This window comes from Mus caroli, unplaced genomic scaffold (genome assembly GCF_978045245.1).
Source record: "Mus caroli unplaced genomic scaffold, Mus_caroli_1 scaffold_10, whole genome shotgun sequence".
Lineage (NCBI taxonomy): Eukaryota > Metazoa > Chordata > Mammalia > Rodentia > Muridae > Mus > Mus caroli.
Genome location: NW_028227265.1, coordinates 114815909 through 114833691, shown reverse-complemented (window position 1 = coordinate 114833691; position 17783 = coordinate 114815909). Strand labels below are relative to the sequence as shown.

At 44.4% G+C, this 17783-nt stretch overlaps 1 protein-coding gene across 1 annotated transcript in view; it reads left to right on the top strand.

Annotated features, from left to right (window-relative positions):
- Positions 1–7970, top strand: part of LOC147002519 (uncharacterized) — a 33067-nt gene extending 25097 nt beyond the window's left edge. Inside the window, 4 exon segments of the mRNA XM_085844150.1 lie at positions 5662–5965; positions 6761–6880; positions 7073–7354; positions 7913–7970. Of these exon segments, the coding sequence (XP_085700276.1) occupies positions 5662–5965; positions 6761–6880; positions 7073–7354; positions 7913–7947 (741 nt within the window). The 3' untranslated portion in view covers positions 7948–7970.
- Positions 7971–17783: the final 9813 nt, after the last annotated feature.

The window sequence follows — 17783 nt, the reverse complement described above, 5'->3', positions numbered from 1 at the left end:
TTCTATGCACCTCCTCCAATTGGTCATGGTAGATAGGTTGAGAACCACTGTATTAAAATGTTAAGTGTTAGGAAATTAGACTATGGAAACAACAAGAAAGAAACAAAAACAATGAGCATGTTTGTAACACAGTCAGGAGAATTCATAAAATGACAGAAAGTAAATAATCCAGGCTCCTGGAAGGAGGTACAGTCAACATGGAAGCAACCAACATATTTGTGTGTCTCTTTTTAGATCGACTGACTTTAAGTGTGTGAATGCTTTGCATGTGTATTCTGTCTGTGTCCCATGTGTGTGTGCTTCCCACAGACATCAGAAGAGGTTATTTCATCCCTTGGACTTGGTGTTCCAGAATTTTGTCAGCAAACGTTTATGTATTACAAATCAAACCCAGGTACTAGGCAAGAGCAATACTTGTTAAAAATTCATCAGCCCCCTTTTCCAGCTCCTAGAGTGAATATGTTTGATATGAAAATGATTAAAAGTATCATAAGGGAAAATAAGTATTCAGTCTTAGGATATTTGTTAACTTCCTGGACCCAGGCCTCAGCCTTCACATTTTACCTATTGAAGTCCAAAGGACTAATAGGCAGGGTGTGCACAATAGGAGGCTCGGTATGCTGGGCATACCTTTAATTTATGAACTCATAAAGCAGGCAAGATGGTCTCTGTCAGGTCAAGGACACCCTCTTCGTAATTGATATGGGAAGTAGGGGAAGGCAAGGTGAATTGTGGCTATCAAATGATGACTAATAGGAGTCAGTCTTCTCCTTCCACTATTTCAGTCTCAGGTATCAAGTTCAAGCTGTTTGTCATGCTGACAAGTACCTTTATCTACTTAGTCATCTCGCTGACCGTGATTTACACATTGACTGAATTTATATAAAAAGTGTGTGTGTGTGTGTGTGTGTGTGTGAGCATGAGTGCGTGCATGTGTGCGTGTGTGTGTGTGTGTGTGTGTGTGTGTGTGTGTGTGTGTGTGTGTGTGTGTGTTAATAACATTACATACCTGTTGCCCAGTGCATGGGAGGTTCAGACAGAGAGAGATGTGTTCTCCAGGTTTGAATACTCAGCCACACTTTGGGAGAGGGTTTAACCTTCAGGAATATAGCCTAAGTAGCACAAGGTTGTCAGTGGTAGGTTTTCATGGTTATGACTACTTGTGGTACCAGTTCTGTGTTATTTGTTTCCTGGTCTACCACCATGTGAGAAGCAATAGAATACTACCACAAACTGGGACACACTGTTGCCTTGATGGAAGTAACTGACTGACTTTCCCATCAGACATTTTGTCACAGCAACTACAGAAGCAAGTAAAATAATAATAATAATAGCCCTCTTTTCTGTTTTAATCCCCATTGAGAAGTTACAAAGCAAACACAAGGGTCTGTTTGCAGATCTTACTCACACCACTTCCTCCACTACCTACTGTTAACAACTAGCTAATTATCTTAATGTAAACCCTCTAAATTCACTATTAAGAAAGGGGCAGATTAGATGTAATTATTACACCCAGTGAAATCATTAGAAACTGTAAACTTAATATTGTCAGAAAAAAAACTCAAATGTCCCTTCTTTTTAGCCTAGTTCAATTTAGTTTCCAGATTAATATTAGCTACAATATGTGATGAACCTGAGTAAATTTTGTTCTAGAAAGAACTAAGCAAGAAGGTAGAACTCAGGTAATTTTCAAACACAGAAATTCACTTGGCAATCATCTTCTAGTTCAGTGAAAAGCCGTTAGAGTTTTCAAAACTAACATTCCTACTACAAACACCTTTCCCCTGAATAGAGTTTTTATGATGATACAGAACGTGCATAACAATGGTGAAGGATATGGTAACCAGAGATTAGTTACTGTTGGCATGACATGAAGCAACCTCTTCTATAGACCAATTATTAGAATACAATCCACAATATCATTCAAGCAGTGATATATGCCAGGCACAACTTAGCCAAAGGTAGTTTCCATTCTTCAAAGAAATAAATTATGTGATTGAAATAAAAATAGATGCTATTTTCTGATACTAAACTTGCATGAAATCAAACTAACACAAGACTTCCCAGAAGCCTATGTGGCAATTGCAGTGTAGTAAGTATAAAATTAAAAAAAAAATGGATCTGAGGTAGATAATAATAGTTCTCTATTGCATGCTAAGAGAATACTCAATGTAAGTCTTTATGAATAGGTACAGCCAGACAGGGATGACAATGACACAGGCATTTTCAAAGATGCTAACTAGCTTGGGGCAAAGGAAAAGTTCTCATGTCAATGAGAAATTCATACTTTTCTCCATTTCATTCTCATTCTAAACGGGTAACAACCAGTTTCTCTCTCTCTCTCTCTCTCTCTGTCTCTCAATTTCTCTCACCTTTATTTTAAAACTAGAATATAAATGCATAATATATATACATGTATATATACATATTTACATATACATATATATGTATAAATACATACACACATACATGGACTCATGCATGTATATATACATAAAATATACCAACCAGATGGCTCAATGGGTTCGTGAACTTGCCTTGGAAGCCTAATAAGCTGAATTTCATCCTGAAAAAAGAAAAAAGTCTGTAATCTCTGCACCCCTAAATCCAGATTGCAGGCTAAGAGAGTAGAACAGTCCTGAAACTCACAAGCTAGACAGATTAGACCATACGGAGCAGCAGAAATGGTCAGAGCCTCTTTCTAACTCTGTGGAAGTAGAGAGCCAGCTCCTGAAATTTCCCTCCAGTCTACACACACACACACACACACACACACACAAACACACACATACAGAAACACACAAGAGAGAGAGAAACAGAGAGACAGAGAGAGAGAGAGAGGGAGGGGAGAAATACACAGGCAAGCATAACACAGGCAGAGTAATAAAACACATGTATACAAACCCCTAAGATAAAAATTATTTTGAATCATGAATTTAAGTATTCTGGTAAATAAATGCTGTTAATATACACCTGTTGTGTGACTAACAATTCAGGGAAATCTCTTCAGGGTCCTCTCATTTATCTTCAGTGTTATCTTCATGGAAATGGCAGATGTCCTGGAAATTTAATTTTGAATCATATGGTCCTTTCATTCTTCTTTAATAACTGGCTCAAGCATATTTACACAATGAGGAAGGGGCTAATGAGTCCAGTAGCTCATGGTGTATGAAACCGTGCCTATGCCTGAAAATTCCACATGCTTTGCTGTATTCAAAGTCCATGATGATTCTTGGTGAATCCAGTGAACTAAATTCTAACATTTGAACAGTTTGAAGACACATAGATTGCATGCTTGCTCATCCTTTTCCTTTGATCAACAGTGCTTCTTAACTTATTTTGTTGAATCTTCTCTGTGTTATATTGTTTGATGATGCAGAGTATGTGACTTTTTCATGTAAGTATCATGAAACCTGGTACTGAAGGGCAAAAGTAGGTTGATAAGCTATGAATTTCATGGAGGTGTAAAGAGCAACAAATGTATGGATACCTTATTTGCCATGACGCATCAAATCCACTCTCAACACTCACATTTCCTAAATGTATCTGGCTGAATCAGTGAGTGCTCTGGATAGCCTATCTAAGCTAGCATTATGGAATTTGATCACTTGTTTTGTGACCAAATCCACTGGGCAAAACCCCTGCACAGCTTGGAATGAATCCCTCAGACGTTTGAAGTCACTCCTACTGTACCTAGATGATGGTTATGTTAGTTACTTTCCATGGCTGTAAAAAAGGACCATGAGAAAGACAACTTCCAGAAGAAAGGGTGCGCTTGAAGTTGGGCTCATGGTTCCATTTGGATGCACACATCACCATCATGGTTCAGGCAGCAGGCATGGTACTGAAGCACCAGCAGAATGATCACACCTTGACCCACACAGGAAAGAGAGAACTTTGTGGAAATGGCACCTGTGTACTGTAATCTTTTTTTTTTTTTTTTTTTTTTTTGGTTTTTCGAGACAGGGTTTCTCTGTGTAGCCCTGGCTGTCCTGGAACTCACTTTGTAGACCAGGCTGGCCTCGAACTCAGAAATCCACCTGCCTCTGCCTCCCGAGTGCTGGGATTAAAGGCGTGCGCCACCACGCCCAGCTGTACTGTAATCTTAAAGCCCATCCCAGTGACACATATCCTACAAAAAGGCACAACTCCTAATCCTTTCCAAAATAGGTCAGCCATCTGGAGAGCAAGCAGTATATGAGGCTATGAGCCTCTGACATTCAAGCCACCACAGAGGTGCTGGATCAGGTCATTATATTCATCCTCTCTGTGTAACAACAGTCATGGTGATGCAGGATATTTGATCATGCTGTGCTTGTGATTGATTGTGTTGTTTACTCAATAAACTCTTGTCAAGTTATTGTGTGATCAGCCTTTGCACCAAAGTTTAATCCCTCTAGCTAGAATACAGACACTTCCTTAGTAAACACCCTTAATCCTAAACAATCAAGGTAACGTTAGGTTGTAGAAGGAAGCACCTTGTTTGAAAGTGATGTCTAGTTGCATGGCAGAGAAGTTGATGAATCAGAGAAAGATTTGATTAAATAGGATATGTTCAACTCTCTCAAGAAGAAAGAGGAAAGGGAAGCTACTTGAGAGGTAGTGCAGAGAGAAACAGAGAGAGGAGGCATTTTTACCCAGAGAGTTTTAGAGAAATATATTGAAGAGAGAACCAGAGAGACACAGGTGAAGGCAGAATGAACTGAGAATATGAAGGAGTCAGAAGATTAGAAAAAAATTGCGAGTTAGTTTGAGGTCAAGCAGAACAAAAAACATCAGAGGCCAAGAGAGAATCCAGACTGAATCAGTTAACATGGGGAGCAGCTTTGAGCTAGAACACCTGAGTTGAACCAGTCAGCCAGAGATGAAAAAGAACCAGAAATAACGGTATGCTTATTCAGCAGTAGGTATGAGAGGCAGAAAATATTCTAGGCCTATGCTAAGTTTCACACAGGCTAGAAGCTTCCAGGACTAGGCCTAGGTTATCACTCGGATGGAGGTAGTAAGCATCAAAGATTACAATTACACCTAGTGCATAAAAGTTACTTGAACATAGAGTTAGTAGGTGAGATTTTGGAAGGCATATATAGAATCCATACGTGGAACTCAGCAATTCCCCTCTGCTGTAGGTAGTGACATACTTTATTCATGCATTTCACAATTCAGTTTTACTGTTCTGATATCCCAGGTATCTAATGGACAACTGTGGAAGATCATTCACTGGGGAAGGTTAGTGTAGTGCAGAAGAGAGAGGTTCATTTTGTTCTCAAAGCACCTCACTGCCCTATTCACTTCATCTGGCTGGAATTCAAAATTCAGGTCATAAAGACAGGAGAGGACACATTTTGTCCTTTCTTTTTATATCTTTCCAATTTGCAGATAATGATGATGTGAGGTAGCAAAGAGCAGAAGAAAGGAAAGCATAACCCTAAGCAGGTCCCCATTTAAGATTTCTAGATACTCTGGGCCTTTGAGTCATCATGCAGAAAGGAAGCAGAGGTTGCTGAATATCAGAGAGTGTCCTTAGTGATGAAGTTGGTCTGAATACAGAAACATTTTGGGGACTATAAATTGAGATTCTGACATTAGCAGACAGGTGATAAAATGAATAAAATCAGTGAAACTTTAAATCAAAAGTAACATTGCCAATTTTCCTTATAGGTGCGAGGAAAGAAACCACCTATCTTCCTTCAAATTCCTCGGAAGCATAGAATTCCTGTGCCTGAGGTTGCAGCAGTCATTGACCCAACTCAATCCACCTGTGCTGCTGACAGCAGGGCTCCTGCTGAGGCTGAGCCAAATTCTTCCACCTGTGCTGCTGTCAATGGGGCTCCTCCTGAAGTGGAGCCAACTACTTTGCAGAGTACTCCTGAAAGTGGGGACCCTGCAGCCATTGACCCAACTCATTCCACCTGTGCTGCTGACAGCAGGGCTCCTGCTGAGGCTGAGCCAAATTCTTCCACCTGTGCTGCTGTCAATGGGGCTCCTGATGAAGTGGAGCCAACTACTTCGCAGAGTACTCCTGAAAGTGGGGACCCTGCAGCCATTGACCCAACTCATTCCATCTGTGCTGCTGACAGCAGGGCTCCTGCTGAGGCTGAGCCAAATTCTTCCACCTGTGCTGCTGTCAATGGGGCTCCTGCTGAAGTGGAGCCAACTACTTCGCAGAGTACTCCTGAAAGTGGGGACCCTGCAGCCATTGACCCAACTCATTCCACCTGTGCTGCTGACAGCAGGGCTCCTGCTGAGGCTGAGCCAAATTCTTCCACCTGTGCTGCTGTCAATGGGGCTCCTGCTGAAGTGGAGCCAACTACTTTGCAGAGTACTCCTGAAAGTGGGGACCCTGCAGCCATTGACCCAACTCATTCCACCTGTGCTGCTGACAGCAGGGCTCCTGCTGAGGCTGAGCCAAATTCTTCCACCTGTGCTGCTGTCAATGGGGCTCCTGCTGAAGTGGAGCCAACTACTTTGCAGAGTACTCCTGAAAGTGGGGACTCTGCAGCCATTGACCCAACTCATTCCACCTGTGCTGCTGACAGCAGGGCTCCTGCTGAGGCTGAGCCAAATTCTTCCACCTGTGCTGCTGTCAATGGGGCTCCTGCTGAAGTGGAGCCAACTACTTTGCAGAGTACTCCTGAAAGTGGGGACCCTGCAGCCATTGACCCAACTCATTCCACCTGTGCTGCTGACAGCAGGGCTCCTGCTGAGGCTGAGCCAAATTCTTCCACCTGTGCTGCTGTCAATGGGGCTCCTGCTGAAGTGGAGCCAACTACTTCGCAGAGTACTCCTGAAAGTGGGGATCCTGATGATGTTTTGAAGAATCCTTCCCCAAGTCCTGCTGACTGTTCTGAATCTGATGAAAAATATGACTCAGAAACAGGTAGTGACATTGGGTTGGATTTCATAACTGATTCAGATTTGTACATGGAGCATGCATGGGACACACCCCATTGTGACCCAGAGCCTACTCCTGGTACCTGCACTTGTTGTTCCCTAGATTCCATTGAAAGAAATGACCTGAATGTTCTGACACTGCTTCCAGCATAAGACAAGTATGCTATTCTTTCTTCAGGTGCGGAACCCATTCCTGTTCCTGAAGATATAGCCCCTGCTCAGGATGCTGAGGTTTTTTATGATGCATTAGAGTCAGCTGATCATACTGGCCATAGCTTGTCCACTCTCCAGCGTCCTAGTTTTCTTTGGGCACCAGATATGCCACTGCTGCCCGTAATGCCCTTGATGCGGTTTCGTACATTCTTGTTATCAATGATGATGTGGATGAGAAATAGAATTCAGCAAGTGTGGTATGAAGAAAATGGCCAAGGACCTCCCTCCAACAGAAACGATAAACCAGGTAAGGTAGACCACAGTAGTTGCTTAAAATAGGTGAACTTTTATTTTAGATAGAAAAGTAGATTTCTTTGGTACTAATAGTCATGATTAATACATTTCATGCTATTTAAGCATTACCTAGAACCAGAAAAAATTGTTTCCTTTTCCCAACTTAATGAAAATACTTCACATAGTGTAACAAAACCAGTTTAGACCAACACAACTGCCCATGGATCTTGGTTGTCTGCCATCCTGGAATGAGGAAAATTTTTTTCAATCTGATTGAAAACCTTGTGTTTTTTGAATGGCTAAGCAGAGAAATCTTCCTGTTAAACATTAGGGTCTATTTATCTCTGCTCTTCTGAACTCTGACTTGTGAGGATAGTATCAGCCTGGAAACAAACATTCCAAAGGAAGCAACAGCTGAGAATAAAATTAACAAAACAAGCCTCCACCTTCTCACTGTTTCTCATTACAGTGATCCTGATGATAATGACACTGATGCTGCTGCTGTTGCTCCTGACAATGCCACCAATGATGTGCCTGATGATACTATTGATAATTCTTGCTTTTCTTCTAGATGCCGCTGGAGCTGAACACTCCAACACACACTGACATATTCAGACAAAGGCTGTGAGGAAAAGGTTTATTTTATATATATATATGTAAATATATAATTTTATGTATAAATAAAATATTTTCTCTGATAGAAGACTGAAGTCAAAAATTATTGTTTTATTGGAGTCTCAGTTGTGCCATGTGATGTTTACTAGAAAAATATTTTTTTATTTATTTTTTATTTTTTACTTGTTTACTTCCCATCCGGCTCACTGCTCCCTCCCAGTCAGTCTCTCCCACAATCCTTGTCCCTTCTTACCCTCCTCTAGTCCTCTTGAGTGGGTGGGGGCTGCCTGGTCATCTCCAACACTGGAACATGAAATCTCTGTGAGGCTAGGGGTTTCCACTCCCACTGAGTCCAGTCAGGGCCGTCCAGCTAGAACAGCATATCCCGCATTCAGGCGACAACCTTTGAAATAGCCCCTGCTCCAGGTTTTTTTTTTTTTTGGGGGGGGGGGGCACATAAAGACCAAGCTGCACATCTGCTACCTATGTGCATGTAGACTTAGAGCTAGAACCTGTATTATCTTTAGTTGATGGTTCAGTATCTGAGAACCCAAAGGGTCTATGTTAGTTTGTGGGTTAAAGGGTGGCCTACATCTGGCTCAGGGCTTGGGCCACTGGGTGAGGTGGGATGCAAGCAAGCAGTTTTGACTGTGTGTAACCCATGCTGATGCCAGGAGAGCGTCAGGTTGTGGAAAGCACTAGGACCCTTCTCCAAGGGTCGGGGAGCACAGCCTGAGCTTCCTGCAGACCTGCCAGAGATGGCTCTGAGTTCCTGGCCTGCAGAGAGTTGAGGACAACAGGTTCTCAGGCTCTTGGACATTCCAGATGCCACTGGATGCCTCAGAAGAGCTGAGACTGGAGTGGGGGCCTGAGGGCTGGATCTAGCCCAGGGCTGAAGGGAAAAGGGGGAGGAGGTGAGCTCCAGCTGGGTCTCCCTCTGGGAAGTGAGTCTTTGGCTTGCCTGGCAGGCAGCATGGCTTGGTGGAAACTGTGGCTGGGAGCACAGAGAGGCCTTCTGTGGGAGCTTAGACTTGGCTCTTTAGAGGAAGACCTGCTGTGTTGTTCACCATGGAGGATTCCGATGAGAAGAAGCACTCCATTTTTTTATTAGATATTTTATTTATTTACATTTCAAATGCTTTCCCCTTTCCTAGTTTCCTCCCTGGAAATTCCTTATCATCCCCTCCCCCTGCTCCCCAACCCATTCACTGCCACTTCCTGGCTCTGGCTATACTATACCTATACTGGGTCATAGAATCTTCCCAAGACCAAGGGACTGTCCTCCCATTGATGAATGACTAGGCCATCCTCTGCTACATATGCAGCTAGAGACACAAGTCCCACCATGTGTTTTCTTTGATTGGTGGTTTAGTCCCAAGGAGCTCTGGGGGTGCTGGTTAGTTTATGTTGTTCCTCCTGTAGAGCTACAGACCCCTTTAGCTCCTTGGGTACTTTCTCTAGCTCCTTCATTGGTGGCCCTGTGTTCCATCCAATGAGTGACTGTGAGCATCCACTTCTGTATTTGTCAGTCACTGGCAGAGCCTCCCAGGAGACACCTATATTAGGCTCCTGTCAGCAAAATCTTGGCAACTGCAATAGTGTCTTGGTTTGGTGGTTGTTCATGAGGTGGATCCCTACGCGGGCCAGTCTCTGAATGGTGCTTCCTTCAGTCTCTGCTCTGAACTTTGTCTCTGTAACTCCTTCCATGGGTAATTTGTTCCCCCAGCTAAGAAGGATCGAAGTATCTACACTTTGGTCTTCCTTCTTCTTGAGCTTCATGTGTTTTGCAAATTGTATTTTGGGTATTCTGACTTTCTGGGATAATATCCACTTATACAAATTGAAAAGGAAGAGGTCAAAATATCACTATCTGCAGATGATATGATAGTATATATAAGTGACCCCAAAAATTCCACCAGAGAACTCCTAAACTTGATAAACAGCTTCAGTGAAGTAGCTGGATATAAAATTAGACAAGTCAATGGCCTTTCTCTACACAAAGGATAAACAGGCTGAGAAAGAAATTAGGGAAACAACACCCTTCTCAATAGTCACAAATAATATAAAATACCTTGGCGTGACTCTATCTAAGTAAGTGAAAGATCTGTATGATAAGAACTGTCTCTGTATGATAAGAACAAGTCTCTGAAGAAAAAATTAAAGAAGATCTCAGAAGATGGAAAGATCTCCCATGCTCATGGATAGGCAGGATCTGTTGGGAGCTATGTCTTGATCTCCGATTGTCTTGATCTCCGACTTGGGCCTTGCCCCCCAAGAAGAAAAGGGGGTCAAAAGCAGGCCACCAACGCACTGTTCTAAGAACAACCACAGAATGTTCGAGCCCTAAATCAGCGCCAGATGTCCTGACCACAAGATGATACCACCCTGATACCACCAAGTTCCTGCTTCCCTGTGTAGTTGCCAAAAGAAAAATTTCCTCTGTCCCATCCCTCCTGCTGAGAATTACTTCCTCTTTTGCTTGTGCATTTCCACTGCCCCATCCCTCCTGCTGAGAAGTACTTCCTCCTTTGCTTGTGCATTTCCGCTGCCCCAGTCCTCCTGCTGAGAAGTATTTCCCCTTTTGCTTGTGCATTTAAGCCTTGAGCCTTGCTGAATACAGAGACACCTTGATGCTACTCAGACTGCTTCCGTGTCGTTCTTGCACTTGGTGTCTGTCTCTCCCTCCCCCCATTTGGTTCTTAGGAGAAGGTCCCCTTGAGACCCTCGAATAACTGGACCTGCTGGACAGATCAAGTGGCGCCCAAGCAAGGAACCTTGTCCAAAGGTGAGGTTGTGACATCATCATCCAAATGATACATTGGGTTTCAGAGTGCCTGCAAATGTACTGTCATCTTCAGAGAAAGAAATTTAAACTCTTTGGTCTAGGACTCAAGGACAGAATCCATAATTTCATGACTTCCTATCAAGACTGTTCTCATCTTGTACAAGTTCCTGCCCAAACAAATCACCTACATTTTTCTGGAACCTCCTGCTCATTTGTGTCTGTCTGTCAATGCAGCATTGGGTCTACCTCTCTACCCTTTGTTGCTGTTGTTACATTTATTCTCTCCTACACAGAATGCTACAAATACTTTTGTAAAAGCTGGACATTGGAAGGTTTCATTGGAAGCTTCACATCCTGCTGCTGTGGCAAGGAGCTGATCTTGACATCTGCTCTAAGTCTAGCCTCTCCGCCTCCCCAAGCTATTCTTGCTCTAGGACTGCACTGAACTGTAGGAGCAGACTTCATCTGGAGACTCGTATTAAACTAGAAACTTCAGGGGGCCAGCAGGATGGCTCAGTTGGTCAAGGTGCTCTGCTGCTGAGTTTGATGACCTGAGTTTGATTCTTGGAACTCACATGGCTGAGAGAGAGAGAGAGAACTGACTGCTGCAAATTGTCCTCTGACCTCCATGTGCTTTAGCATGTGTTTGTATGCGCATGGTCACGCACACATACTCGCACATGCCCGATAGAGAGTGAGAGTGGGAGAATAAATGGGAAAAATACACATGTAGAAAGAAGTGAGACAGGAATTCACACAGACTTACCTTTTCAACAGTCTCTGTGGGATGGTTTCTGGGCAGAGAGGAGCAGAGCTGCCCTCAGATCTATCTCCCTTCTGTCCATCTCAGGGAGTTGGGAAGGGTTCTCCTGAGGAGGCAGCACACCCCCAGGCTCTGCTTTCTCCACTTAGCCTAGGCCAGTGCTCCTCAACCTTCCTAATGCTAGGACTCTTTAATACAGTTCTTCACCTGGTGGCGACCCTTCCCTGCCAACATTAAAATTATTTTTGTTGCTACTACCTAATTGTAATTGTCCCACTGTTTCGAGTCAAAATGTAAATATCTGATATGCAGGATGGTCTTAGGCAACTCCTTGTTGCCTGATATATGATGGCAGTGGGGTTGGGGGAGAAGGACATAGGGGGTGCGACCCACAGGTTGGGAACCACTGCTCTAAGACCTTCCCAGAAGTCTTCACTTCTAAGACAAACTTGGATCCAGACATTACTTGATTCCAAGACTCGGAGGCCCCCTGAGCTCTGTTTTATCTCTCTTTGGGTCCGACAAGACACAGTTAAAAACAGTTTTCCTTATGTGCCCCAGCCTTCTCTCAGCTCTCAATGTCAGCCTGTGTTGTCCTTGCAGCAGCTAGATGGGAATGGTGGGAGTTTGGGAGCCACACCCCGGAGAAGCAATTAGCAGCTACCAGGGGTGGGGAGAGGCAGAGGCTTAGCTGTGACTCAGCAGAGCATTAAGCAAGAGCCTAGCCAGCCTCATAGATCTGAGCCTGAGTTTAAGGCAGGCCTTCACACTTCTTCACTGCTCCATCACTGCCACAGGCTCCTTCAGAAGGAGGTGCAACTCAAACTTCAGGAAGTTTTCTGTAGCTGATAGCTTAACACTGTCTCCTGGCAGCCAGCTAGTCACGGAGAGAGGGGGAGAGGAGGGATTCTGGTCCCAAAGTTGGGGCACACGTCCACTGGGGGATTCGGTCCCAAAATCCTGATGGGGGAAAAAGAATTGTGTCACTGAACAGATGAGAGGAGGGGAGAGTGTAGGCGTGGGGTGTCGGGTCCATCACTCTATCTAGGGAATCGGACAGAGGTATCCCCAGGAACACATTTCTCACCTGTGCAGTGGGAGGTCAATGCTAAACTGGTTCCTTCTGGCTGCACCACCAGGACTCAGAGTGGAACGGCCACAGCCCAGCCTGCCCTGGCTCGGCCCCCAGAGCCTCCTCTGGAGTTGTTTATTCTGGGTATGAACCATAATATCACCTTCATCAGACAGTGCCCATTGACCCAATGCTGAGTGCTGGCATCATGCTGACAAACAGGACCATTAAGGTTATAGTAGCAAGACAGAGGAGAAATTCAGACCCATCACTAAACAAAATAGTTTTAGCTGTGAACAAATTCCATGGCAGGGAGTGACCAGAAGGCACCTGGGGGGTGGGGGTGGCGGTCATAGCCTTTATAAGGAAGTGACAGGTTTAAACTGTGTTGTTAGTATGCTTTTATTCCTCTGGTAAACACCATGACCCAAGTCAACAGGGGTGGGGGTAGGTATTTCATTTTACAGCTTACATGAAAGATCATCATGAAAGAAAACCAGGTCAGGGACTAAAGGCAGGAACTTGGAGGCAGGAACTGAAGCATCAACCATGGAAGAACACTATTTCTTGGCTTGCTCCCCATGGCTTGCTTAGCTACCTTTCTGATACACCACCTGCCCGGTGATTGCCCCACCCACGGTGAGTTGGGCCCTCCCACACTTTCTTTCTGATGAAAGAAAGAAAGAAAGAAAGAAAGAAAGAAAGAAAGAAAGAAAGAGAAAGAAAGAGAGAGAGAGAGAGAGAGAGAGAGAGAGAGAGAGAGAGAGAGAGAGAGAAAGATGGGAAGGGAAGGGAAGGGAAGGGGAGGGGAGGGGAGGGGAGGGGAGGGGAGGGGAGGGGAGGGGAGGGGAGGGGAGGGGAGGGGAGGGGAGGGGAGGGGAGGGGAGGGGAGGGGAGGGGAGGGGAGAGGAGAGGAGAGGAGAGGAGAGGAGAGGAGAGGAGAGGAGAGGAGAGGAGAGGAGAGGAGAGGAGAGGAGAGGAGAGGAGAGGAGAGGAGAGAAGAGAAGAGAGGGGAGAAGAGAAGAGAAGAGAAGAGAAGAGAAGAGAAGAGAAGAGAAGAGAAGAGAAGAGAAGAGAAGAGAAGAGAAGAGAAGAGAAAAAAAAAAGAAAATTCAACCAACACAAGCTGGGGTCTCCAACCTGTGCAAATCTCAGGTCCTAAGTCAGTAGAGAGGTGGTATAAGGCACCCCTGTGTACATGGCCAAAAGTGGATCGCAGGGTCTCCTGTGGTTCTCCAGAGCAGCCCGGCCATTGGCATTAGTGATCAACTCTCCTCAGGCCCTCAGATCAGAGTTTCCGAAATCTTTATGTGAAAGCTTGCTGAGGGTTTAGATCCCTAAGCAAAGAGCAGTGCATTCTGTCACTTGTCGTCTCAGTCTGGAGCCTCTCTTGGGGCCAGGATTTTGAGTTCAGCCTGAACATCAGAGCAAAATCCCATCTCAGAAAGTACCAGGCATGCTGCTCTCTGCAGGATGTGCAGCCCCATAGAGGTGAGACCTTGGGATCTGAAGTTTTGCAGACACTTCAAGAGACATGGGTATCACGCTACACACATGGTGAGGATCATAGCTTAGTTGCCTGAGTAAGGCCCCCTCTATCCCTCCTCCAACATCCAAGACACAACTCTATAAATCAGGAAACACTTTCCCTGAACCCTGCTGGTCTGCCTGCTTTCAGTCTCAGCCCCCTGCCCCCTCACTGCCTGCTAAGCTGTGTAGAATGTTGCTTTGAAATAAGCAGCTGCTGAGAATCCCAAAGCACTCAGAGTTTATGAATACACAGGACAGGACATCTTCCTGGAGAGGAAGATTAAGCATCACTCCTGGGCCCAGCAAGATGCTTTGGAGGGAAGTGGATGCTGGGGTCCAATAGGCATATATCCTCCCATAAAAGAGGAAGATCAGTCCCTGTCAGGGACAGAAGTGGAGCAGGCAGGCTGTGTGTGACCTTGTGGGGATCCTGTGTCACACATGCTGATGTAATAACACCCCTAATGATGCATCCCTGAGACCACTCGCTGTCTGCTGTGGGATCTGAGGAGGAGGATGGGGTGAGGAGAGCCTCTCCCTCCCTCCCATGCTGCTTTGTCCTTTCTCTTCTTCATGATAGAATTCAGTCTATTCTGGCTGAGTTGGACAGTATTGATTCTAATGGATTGTCCAGTATTGGTAGTCATAAATTGGACAGTGTGGCTCCAGTATTCTCAATTGGGAGTCCCATTTAGTGGATATTAGTTCAACCCACACACCTATGGTCACTTGATCTTCAACAAGGGAGTTAAAAACATCCAGTGGAAGAAAGACAGCATTTTCAACAAATGGTGCTGGCACAACTGGTTGTTAACATGTAGAAGAATGCGAATCGATCCATTCCTATCTCCTTGTACTAAGGTCAAGTCTAAGTGGATCAAGGAACTTCACATAAAACCAGAGACACTGAAACTTATAGAGGAGAAAGTGGGGAAAAGCCTTGAAGATATGGGCACAGGGGAAAAATTCCTGAATAGAACAGTAATGGCTTGTGCTGTAAGATCGAGAATTGACAAGTGGGACCTCATGAAACTACAAAGCTTCTGCAAGGCTAAAGACACCATCAATAAGACAAAAAAACCACCAACAGATTGGGAAAGGATCTTCACCTATCCTAAATCAGATAAGGGACTAATATCCAATATATATAAAGAACTCAAGAAGGTGGACTCCAGAAAGTCAAATAACCCCATTAAAAAATGGGTCTCAGAACTGAACAAAGAATTCTCACCTGAGGAATACCGAATGGCAGAGAAACACCTGAAAAAATGTTCAACATCCTTAATCATCAGGGAAATGCAAATCAAAACAACCCTGAGATTCCACCTCACACCAGTCAGAATGGCTAAGATCAAAAATTCAGGTGACAGCAGATGCTGGCGAGGATGTGGAGAAAGAGGAACACTCCTCCATTGTTGGTGGGATTGCAAGCTTGTACAACCACTCTGGAAATCAGTCTGGCGGTTCCTCAGAAAATTGGACATAGTACTACCGGAGGATCCAGCAATACCTCTCCTGGGCATATATCCAGAAGATGTCCCAACCGGTAAAAAGGACACATGCTCCACTATGTTCATAGCAGCCCTATTTATAATAGCCAGAAGCTGGAAAGAACCCAGATGTCCCTCAACAGAGGAATGGATACAGAAATTATGGTACATTTACACAATGGAGTACTACTCAGCTATTAAAAAGAATGAATTTATGAAATTCCTAGCCAAATGGATGGACCTGGAGGGCATCATCTTGAGTGAAGTAACACAATCACAAAAGAACTCACACAATATGTATTCATTGATAAGTGGATATTAGCCCAAAACTTAGGATACCCAAGATATAAGATACAATTTGCTAAACGCATGAAACTCAAGAAGAATGAAGACCAAAGTGTGGACACTGTGCACCTTCTTAGAATTGGGAACAAAACCAGGGAAGGAGTTACAGAGACAAAGTTCGTAGCTGTGATGAAAGGATGGACCATTTAGAGACTGCTGTATCCAGGGATCCGTCCCATAATCAGCTTCTAAACGCTGACACCATTGCATACACTAGCAAGATTTTGCTGAAAGGACCCAAATATAGCTGTCTCTTGTGAGACGATGCCGGGGCCTAGCAAACACAGGAGTGGATGTTCACAGTCAGCTATTGGATGTATCACAGGGCTCCCAATGGAGAAGCTAGAGAAAGTACCCAAGGAGCTAAAGGGATCTGCAACCCTATTGTTGGAACAACATGATGTACTAACCAGAACCCCGGAGCTCTTGTCTCTAGCTGCATATATGTATCGAAAGATGGCCTAGTCGGCCATCACTGGAAAGAGAGGCCCATTGGACTTGCAAACTTTATATGCCCCAATATAGGGGAATGCCAGGGCCAAAAGAATGGGAATGGGTGGGTAGAGAAGTGGGGGGCGCTATGGGGGACTTTTGGGATAGTATTGGAAATGTAATTGAGGAAAATATGTAATAAAAATATTAAAAATCAAAAAAAAAAAAGAAAATGTTACTATCAGAAAAGTTTTATCTCCTACAAAGGATGTAACAAATGCAGATAGGAATGGGGAAAGCAAAATAAATCAGTTGTAAGATGAAAAAAAAAAAAAAAGAAATATATGTTAGTATCCAAAACTTGGGAGTGAAGTATCTCACTGGCCAAATGACCAGTGTATGTGTGTGCTTGTGTGTGGTGCGCATGTGTGTGGAGCCTGGAGGACAACTCACATTTCATTCCTCAAGCACCGCCCACTTTATATTATGAGCGGATTCCCCCAGTGGTGTACCTAACCAGTGAGCTTGGCTGGCCAGCCAGCAAGCCCCAGGGATCCACCTGACCCTGACTCCCCAGTGAATAACCAAATGGAGATGATTTCATACAGATGCAGCTCCTTACACCAGGTCATGGTGTGTCAGAAGAGGAGACCAGGGTCCTAGAATTGCCATGCAATTTGTCCAAGGTTCACAGCAGGCAGGCATCCAAGCTGGGCTTCACCCTCAGGTCTCCTTGACTCCACATTCATGGTTGTTTATTCTTCCTCACATCGTTTTCAATTGAGATTGCAGAACAAAATGGTTTGAGCAGCTGACAGCCCAACTGCTATGGGGACCAACAGACAAGGGAACTTGAACTTGTTTGTAAAACATCCAACCCCCCACTTCCACGACCTCCCCACCCCGCTGTCCAGCACAGGAAAAAGAGGACAGAGCTCAGCAAACACAGCTTTCAGGCATTCCCCTGAGGCTGCTGGCCATCAGCCACAAGCAAAGCACTGCCAGGGGACTTGGAAACCTCCTCTATTGAGCATTTTGAAAGTACCCATTGCTGCCCTCCAGTGTCCCCATTAAGAAGGTCAGCCTCTCCCAGCCTTTGGCATCAGTATTTCAAAAGGAAACAAAGAAAGAGCAGGCGGAGCTTTTATTTATTTATTTATTTATTTATTTATTTATTTATTTATTTATTTTCACTAAATTGGATTACACTGGGTTGGGGGGGGAGGTTGTATGTGGCTTGAAGCCACCCACTCTAGTGGTGGATTCTTTGAATTTAAATGTTAAATAATTAAAATTAAACTAAAATCTGGTCTCACATTCAGAGCACTCTGGCCACAGGTGAATGGCATCTGCCATATTGGCCCTCGAAACTAGAGATGACTTCTTTGAGACACAGAAGCACAGAGAGTA